The sequence below is a fragment of the Penaeus monodon genome, chromosome 17 (assembly GCF_015228065.2).
Source record: "Penaeus monodon isolate SGIC_2016 chromosome 17, NSTDA_Pmon_1, whole genome shotgun sequence".
Lineage (NCBI taxonomy): Eukaryota > Metazoa > Arthropoda > Malacostraca > Decapoda > Penaeidae > Penaeus > Penaeus monodon.
In genome coordinates this window covers 28,598,683-28,608,250 of record NC_051402.1, presented here as the reverse complement: position 1 = coordinate 28,608,250, position 9,568 = coordinate 28,598,683, and the positions used below count along the sequence as shown (strand labels likewise).

Below are 9,568 nucleotides of genomic sequence, written 5' to 3'. Positions count from 1 at the left end.
GGCTGTGCAAACAGCACACGGGCACGTCGCTTTGCCTCTGGAAAACAAACTTTCTCCTTGCTCCTTATTACCAATACTTTTTTTTTCAAATTTGTACCTTTTACATTGCTTTGAAGAAGCTTCATGAGCTTCTTTGCAGTGGTAATAGAATATTGGACCTGGACAGTTGTCATCTCCTTGATGACCTGTTGTACCACACTTTACACATACTTTTGGCTGTCAATTTTCCTTAACACGGCAAGAGTTGGCTCCATGCCCATAACCCTGGCAGTGGAAGCACTGCATAGGGTTGGGCACATGGCTTTACTTTGAGGTGGTACCATGCCAACTTAACCAACTCTAGAAGGACTAACGTGTTTAAAGTTAGGAGAGCTGGTATCGACAGTTCCAAACCATCAACTTTCTTCTCAAATTGTTTTACTACCACTACATTAAAATTCTCTAGTTCCTCTAACAGGTCAGGTCTTGGGAAAAGACAATTCCCTTAGACTGATTGAGGGTTTTGTGAGAACATGAAACTTGAGCCCCAGGGATGTCACATATCACATACAGACAGTCACTTTCATCTGGTGATGAAACCTCAACTATTAGGCTACCATCTCGCTGTGAGGTGACATACCTCAACTATTTTCCGATGTACTTCAAAAATATCAAGATCCATGATTGATACACCATCAATTGTCTTCACTACTAGGTACTTACTATATGAAATACTTTCATATTTACCAGGAAAGATTTCCTTAGTGGATTGAGGAGGACTGTTCCCCTTCTTACCTGGTTTGGGAGCCTGAGAACCATTATGATTCCCATTCTTGCTCTTTGGAAGCAACAAGTGACAACATGTGATGTTCCAGAGGGAATGGTCGGGGGATTGCATAGGTCGTCAGGGAGAGAGCTAGATCTTTGTAAATTTGTAGTACTCAACAAATTAGAATTTTTCATTTCCTCATGCCCCCACCCACCATGGAGTCCAACGAGAGGGAAGCTATACTTGGGGCTCAAAATCTCCCAACAGCCACAGGGGTAAAGAGGAAATATATGCAGCCACTATTACAGTACTGTTGGCAGTCGCGGGACCTATGCGCTACCGACTGAACAGTGCCTGCTTGACCCTGGCCATATTTGACCAGCCGATTGACTTGACCAGGCTTTGATCAGGCCACCCGTCTAACCAGAATAAAGGCCCAAAGAGGCATACACACGTGGGAGAGTTCTCCCTGGTCCAAGATGGAATGAACCTGGGGTTGGCGCACTATCCCCTCTCATAGGCCTTGGTGCACCAGGAAACCATTTTGTTTCATCCCTCACTGGTGACCCCTCCAGTATGGGTAGTCCTCTGGTCCGGCTCACCAGATCATTGAGACCTCAAGCCCCCCACACCACGGCAAAGCGGCTTCCATTAGGGGGGTCTCTGGCAGTGGATGCCCTTCCATTGGGGCGCATCCTGCCACCCCTTACGCTGCTGACAAGCACGGCAGCCAGCCACATACTCCCCCACCAGGCGATGCATATTGGGGAAGTACCAGGCACCCTGCAGGTTCTGCAACATATGGTGGACCCTAGGATTGGTAGGAGGGCAGTGGGCAGTTCGTTTGGGGACATAAACCTGCCTCACTACCAGGTCAGGAAAGTTCACAGGTAGTCCAGGTATACAAGGGTGTGACGTCCCAAGACAGATGCCAAGACAACATTCATTGTCCACTGAAATGTCGTTGGTGCAGTGGAGAGGCCGAAGGGAAACCTCCGAAACTGCAGCAGTCCATGGCCATCACTGAAAGTGGTCTTCTGGCGATCGTCAGGGTGCAAAAAGATGGCCCAGTAGGTTGATTGGCTGTTTAAAACAGTGAACACGTGTGCCCTGACAGATAGTCCAACATCTCGTCAATGTGGGGAAGGATGTAGGTGTCTGGAGTCATCATCTGGTTTAGGCCCTGGTAGTTGATACAGAACCAATGAGAACCATCCTTTTTCTGGACAAGTACCACCGGTGAGAGCCAGGGGCTCGAGGAAGGCTCTATGATGCCTTGAGCCAATATATGGTCACATTCCATGCATACCATTTCCTTCATTTTCTGTGGAAGTCTCCACTGTCGCACACAATCTGGGGTGTCTGTTGTTGTGATGATGCAATGCTGCACTACTGGCACCTGGTCTATGGCCTGCTTGTCCCTACAGAACAGAGTTGGGAACTGATCTAGGACTTCACATAGCTGCTCCTCCTAGTCTGCAGTCAGCCCAAGGGCTATACGAAGGGAAGTACCAACTGCCTAATTGCCACTAGTACCCAGGCCTTCAGCAGCACAGGTAGCTCCCAACTCGGCATGCTGGAAAGCTTCATCAAGGGCAGGCATGTCCGGAACACAAAGAAATCATCCTCCTCCATATCCCAAAGTCCAGACAAGCAGAGTACTATCATAGTTGTCATCCAGGAACTCCCCTGGGAACTCTTCGGATTCTTTAGGAGTGGCAATGGCCATCAAGGGTTCTGCAGGAAGGTGTATTCCAGCACAGTTCCTGGACGAATCTTCATGGCTTTGGTTAACAACCCACATGCTGGAACGGCAACCATGGACAGTCACCAGGGTGCAGGGAACAGTGAGGCAATCTGTACAAGTTTCGACATGGCCAGGTGTATGTCATTTGGAGAGCTGCAGTTTACTGTGGCAGCCACAAATTTACCCGACCTAGCCTCTACCATAGTCTCCTCAGTTACATGGACAGGCGAGACAGCTACCGGTGAAAGGGACTGCAACAGCTCAGGAATCGCCACTAATTCAGATGCCTTGTCAGCTGCATTCTGGTAGGCAGGCACATGATAGCCCACCACAGGTTGTCCACCACAGGAATCAAGTACGAAGCAACAAATGCATGAGGGTGTGAACCCACAGGCACTGGTGGAGGCGGGCATGGCTGTGCCCTGTGACTTCCTTGCCACAGGCTCGGATAGTAGACAATGGTGGTAGTGTAGCGTAGCGGCTGGCAAAATTCCCTCAGCAGCAGTGGATGGTGTAGCCAGTTGGGCCCTTTTAAGAGAGTCCCAATGCCTGCATCTGAGCCTGAATTTGCATCTGTCATTTGTGCCTGCATACATGCCAAATGGTCCCCTACCTGCGCTCCCAATCAGTCCATGAGACATGCTTCCAGTTGGGCCATTTGCCTTTGATGCAGTTCTAGGTCACCAGCTGCAGCAACCCCAGAATCAGACTGTGCTCTTCCCAAGGCTTGGGTCTGATCCAGCGGCAATTCGTACTGAGGGCCTGCATCTTCTGGGGTCAGCAGTATGGTGCGTGACTGCAGTCTATACAGTACAGACCCACAACCCTCCACGTCCCCCAGACAAATATCACTGCACTTTGGCCGAGACACACTGGCGGACACAAACACTTTTTATTTCAACTTATTATCACCTATAGGTGAGCATCACAGCAGTAAAACACTAAAACAATCACACATCCTGACCCATGGTAATAAAATAATAAAAAAAAAAAAATACAATGGGTAAAAAGGGTACAAAAGGTTAGAAAAAAATGCTAAATAGGGTACTGGCCAGAGACCTAAAATAAAATAAAATTAGAAAGAAAGTAAAACCTAAAATTCAATAAACATGAGGCAACAAACTACTAACACACAATAAAAGTATTCTGAATCGTTAAAATGTTAAAACATTAAAGATAAAGAACCCCATAAAGAAATCAGGTTTAATGTTACCAATAGAGATGCAGAGATAGAGGAAAAATGGACACTGTCATCTTGTAGAGCATAAAAAATAAAGTAGGAAACATATATGGTAAATCCGCAGCGGCCTTATATTTGCCAGGAATGACGAAATAGGCCAGAGTAACACCCATCCACGTTCCTTGCGAAAAGTGGTACCATGTCTATGCGCTGCTTGTGAGAAGATTATTTTGTAATTGCCAGTGTCCATTTTTCCAAATTCATATATTATAATGAATTCTTTTACTTTTATTATACTTTTTTACTATTTTGGTAATTTATTTACACTATTTTGTATAATAACCTTGTGCGCATGAGCGTTTGGGCCCCCGGGAGATTACACTGAGAAACGCCAGGGAGAAACGTTCATTTTAAGGTTCCGCATCGTTACGGGTCATTTTTTAAGCCATATAGTGGATATACAGAAAAAATAGACATTAGTTCATCTCGCTGAAATCTGAGCCTATCAAGTGCCCCAAACACCGAAAAAGGTGATTAGAACCCAAGGAATTTTGACCATAGATGTAAGTGAAGAAAAGTTAGGTTTTGCTATAAAAGGTATGTACGCACTCACAGTAAACTAATACACCACATACGCCTATGTCATACGCTCGCTAAGGCTCACAAATACACACGGAGCTAGGGAATATTAGATCGTAGTGTATAAATCCCACAGGGTTAAGGTTAGGTTGTGTTACTGTTTAGGACGCATTTTACGATTACCACGGGGAAGTAGATTATGTGAAATCCCATAGATTTTTACCGAGCAACGGGCTTTATTCCCATAGTTTTTTTTCGAAAACTGGCTCGTCAGTCTGTAGACTTTCAAGGATGGCGGGGACGTCTGTAGAGTTTCATTAGCCGATTTTCATCGTTTTTTGTGCTTGTTTACTTTGTTCATCGGACAAAGTTTGGCTTGGGTTTACGAAAAATCGTTTTTTTGACGTTTCATAAATCACTTTCTTTGATTTCTGCAGGTTCCTATTGACATCCAGTGCCATCAATTATGCCCCCCCCCCTTTCAACCCCCGGTTCCCCAACCATCCTCGAAGATCGTTGGGTAGAGAGGAGATATAAAAATCTGATTTTGAAATTTGGTCTCTGGAGGGAGATTACTGAAATCAAACAGCAAAATCTGTTAAAATAAAAGACTATGAAAAGTTTAAAAGTAAAGTTGAAAAACACTAGACCCCATGAAACATTTAAAATAAAATTTGAAAACAACTAAAATAGGCAAAAAAAAAATAAGCTAAAATAGTAAGATACACCATGAAACATTTACAGTAAAAATTTAAAAATACTAAAACAAATATAAACAAGAGACGCGGGCAGGGAGGTAAACAAAACCTCACTATCCCACCGTTGCCACCACGAATCTGTAGTAGTTGGTGTGCAGCTACTCTCTTACTTACCCTTGTTCTAGGAGCTGACGAGTATTCCTCAGGTCGTGAATTATAGGGTATGAGTATGGGCTTGGGGCAAAAGCTGGGCAAAGTTACCTCCTAAGTCTACAGGAGTAGAAAGACCAATATCTATTTTTCACGGCATTTATTGCTGTCACCTATGTCATATATTACAGTTGAGTTCATTTACAGAAAATGTACAGGCAATGACACTGAACATGAAAAAAAAATCTCTTGAACACAAGAGTCTGCCTAGCCCACACTCAACACTCCCTTCACAACCGAGGTTACTGGCCAACTGCTGCTGACTCAGGCAAGGGGTTGCCACCTTTCCAAGTTGTGAAGGGGTTGGGTGTGGGCTACAAGCTCTCTCGGACCTGAAATTCATTTCGTGTTCACCACAAGTGGTGCATGATGATCACCATTCACATAAGTGAATCCGCGAATCCGGGTGCGTTCTTGTACTGAGGTATACACCATACTACAGTACATTTTAAAAAGTCAACATAAAGCATGAAGTCTAACTGGTTCACTTATTTTATCAGTATCTTTTCAAACAAGCTTGTTGCATGATAGATCTCTTTACAAATGCTGCTGAACCTCAGTTGTTCTGCTCTAGCATGGTTAATTCAACAGGTAAATCAATTCAACAAGTAAATCAGAACAGTGTCTTAAGATATAATTTTGCAAATCTCTGCAGAACTATTGTACAAAACAAAAGAAAATATGATGCATGTAATATCACTAGTTAACCTGTCATATCAGTGACGCCCAAATATTTTGTTTTTAACCATAAGCATGATAGGTTCCTCAACCACTGCAAATCGTGGTTAACTGAATATGCATTATATATGTATGATATGATCTAACAAAAACCAACTTTATATAACACTACAAAAACTGGGTTTAGTTCTTTAGAAAGCTCCATTGGGGGAGGCAGCCCTAGTAGCCCCTCCTTCTGTGACTTCCGAAGACAGCAGTTTCTTTTATGTAATAAAGTGGACACATTTGGAAGGGTCTTGTATGTATAACAGAACGCCGAGCAAATGTTCCGAAGACAGCAGTTTCTTTATGTAATAAAGTGGACACATTTGGAAGGGTCTTGTATGTATAACAGACGCCGAGCAAATTTTTTTTTTTTTTTTTTTTCTGTCAATAGTAAATTGCAATCATCAGGAAAGTTGACTTCGATTGGTAACATGTATTAGCGTTTCTGATCACTAATCAAAGGCATAAAATAATCTTGTAGGAAATCTCTGCTGAAAATGAGACTTCAGGTGAACTTTAAAAAAAATAGTTGCATGGTCTGACAGAATTTTTCCAGCTCTTACATTCATCTGCTGGTCACAAATAAAACAAAATGCAGTAGTCGGAGTCGCAAGACAGACACTAAGGTATCTGTTCACTTTAACTCTGATGGCTGAAGCCTAAATACGTTTGAAACAAGGCTGTTTATCAGTCAGTGTAACTCTAAAGATCGCCGTAACTAGTTCTTTTTATTTTTTCTAATATACAGTATGGACACACGACATATCTTAAACAGAACAACTACAACTACTAGAATAAAAAAAAAAAAAAAAAAAAAAAAAAAAAAGATCTGACAGTAGCAGTAGTAATAACTAGAGCATAAATGCGTATCCATAAGTTTCCTCTCATCGGTTACCCTTTAATATATTCAAGTACCTGTTTGGTTAATCTAAACTTTTATCAATAACATAACTGTCTTGATCTCTAGTTTTTTTCTAGGTCTATATGTAAATGGGTCAGACTTCAACGTCTTTGGGAGCGTCTGTTACCTTGTGTCTACAAATAATTAGAATATCGTTGGAATGACCAACACTGACGTCACTCATGTAAGAGTGCCTATCAATCACCTACTAATCCTAAAGAAAGGTCTGCCAGGTATTTTTCAGTGAGGACTAAGTGCAGTTGTGGGGACTTCTCTACAGTACATTCTCTATACGAAACCATAACATAAAGCATACTTCTAAATATTCTGGTTCTGAATTTGCTAATATTATTACTCTATGAACTCAAGAATATAAATCTTTCTCAGTACCGGCAATCTCCATCATAGTACTTGACAATATATGCAGGATAATATTCGTCTTTGTTATACTTTACAAAGATGTTGGGTGCAAAATCATTATTACAGGTGGTATCAAAGCACCTACCAAATTCAGTATTTTGGGGAGGAATCTCCATGTCTCTGTTTCCCTTTGTCATTGTTCCTACAAGGACAAAAGCCACAAATACTGCTTTTAAACCTGATTTGCTTTCACTGTAGCTATTTGACAATCTTGAATCATTTGTGAAATATGTCCCTTTACCATAGACATTGCCTACGTTGGTGCCAAACAGCCGCCAATCAAAGCTTTCACTGCAGATCAAGTCGATTGCTCCATGCTTTGTCCCATGGAACAGGTACTGTTCGTTGATAAGGGATGCATCATTTTTGTATATGGACAAAAGAAGTTTTCTCTTGTTTTGGTAAGCTTTCCAGAGATGATTATTCTGAATGCGTTCCATGGTTGCGACACGAATATTCCCCATTCCGATTTGCAGCAGCCCTTTGATATACATAAATTCAGAAGAGGTTACATTGACAGGGTGTCTCAAAAAGTTTCTATTCTCTGACAGATTTAAAAACTGACTACTGAATGAAGCATCTTGTTTTGAAGGGAGACATGATGGTCTTCTTCGTATTTTCCTTATTTTGTTGGTATCTCTATTTTGCTGATACATGTCCATAATGTTAATACTGTAAGGATTGCCACTCATTTTTACTTGCATATTTTGTGATCTAACACTTTTCTCATATTCCATTTGATCACTAAGTGAAATTATGTAGAATTTTTCGCTGGCTCCATCAGTGTATGGGTGCCAAATACCGCTATCATCTTCCCAGTACCAGATCCACCGTGTTGCTAAATTAATATCTACCATAATATCTGAGGGAGTTGATAGTCTACGTATGTTCTTACAGCTGTGCTCAGAGTGAAGTTTCATGGTCTCAAAATTCACAAACCACACTTTACTCTTGGACAAAAAGGAAAAGAATTTTGAAAATTCTGAATGGGTTCGAAGGTTGCGTTCCAGGGAAGGAAGCTCAATCTTTTCACTGTCTGGTCGACTGAACATTTCTTCTAGGTAGTAGGTCTGTCTGCGAGAAAATTTTGTCCATGAGTCATCAATCTGAACCTCCCATTGGTAAGGAATTTTAGCGTGAACTCTGGTACAGCCGCTTGTTGTACATCTGTTCCTGATACTAAACATACATATTTCACCATTTGAACCTTGTTTTTTAAATTTCATGCGTCTGTGATTATCCCGAATACATTCAGGGATATCGAAGCTTTTTCTGTTAGAGAATGTATTCCTAAGTAGTGTATTATGGTATGAAGTGAAATCGTGAGCATAGTCACACTTATTGCTTTTGCATTGTTCCTTTGCCCAAAAAAGACATATGTGGAATCGCCGGCAAAGCATAGCATGGCACCCATTCTTACTATTGTATTGGGGGCATACACGTAACCCAAATTTATCTGGTATAAAATTCAGTGGGATATTTACAATTTGTGTTTGTTCTAAATTATTTGTTCGCAGATTAGGAATGACATAATCATATTTACACAGTGTTAACAGTTTGTTGAGCAGCCTTTACAGTATAAGGCTTTATTGCTACATTGTTTCCTGAATTGTTTATGTGCTGACTATTTAGACTGCTAATCTGCGATGTACTGACATTTGTCGACTGTAGACCAGTATGGCTTACTAGGTGAATGGCCGATGATGCTGACTGTGAGCCTGCTGAGTGGGCGGTCGCAACTGGCGAGTATGACCTTGTTGAGCTGATGACTCTTGATGCTGACTGTGAGCCTGCTGAGTGGGCGGCCGCTGCTGGCGAGTAGGAACTTGTTGAGCTGATGACTGTTGATGCTGACTGTGAGCCTGCTGAGTGGGCGGCCGCTGCTGGCGAGTAGGAACTTGTTGAGCTGATGACTGTTGATGCTGGCTGTGAGCCTGCTGAGTGGTTGGCTGATGAAGTTGATCCCCAGTTTCCCATTATAGATTCTGTAAAAGAATAATAAAAATGATAATTATAATGATAATAATACTGACACATACAAAAATATATGCATACACATGTATACATGTACTATATGTGTGTGTAAATAAGCGTGTATAATATTGTCAGAGAGAAAGCACTTAGATGTTATCGTTAGAGGTTGGCCTTAATGCTGATGAATGAAAGGGGTTTAAGCTTTAGGGGTACTGCACCTCAAGGAAGGTAATTGCGAGATCCCATCTCCCCGAGTACCGAGGATGTCTCCCCTTATATTAGATGGCCAGGTGTTTGCTACTGTATGTTGGATTTATCTGGCTGTGGCGAAGTGGGCGAGTTCGCAGAAGGGAAATTTAGGTCGAGCTCGGAAGTGAAAGGTACGAGC

At 42.0% G+C, this 9,568-nt stretch overlaps 1 protein-coding gene across 1 annotated transcript; it reads right to left on the bottom strand.

Moving 5' to 3' along the window:
- Positions 1-5,247: 5,247 nt before the first annotated feature.
- Positions 5,248-9,529, bottom strand: LOC119583642 (protein mono-ADP-ribosyltransferase PARP12-like). Its single transcript, XM_037932231.1, is given in 3 exon segments — positions 5,248-8,743; positions 8,746-8,757; positions 8,760-9,529. Coding segments are annotated over 3 exon segments (2,100 nt in total). The 5' UTR covers positions 9,274-9,529; the 3' UTR covers positions 5,248-7,169.
- Between the last annotated feature and the right edge of the window lie 39 nt (positions 9,530-9,568).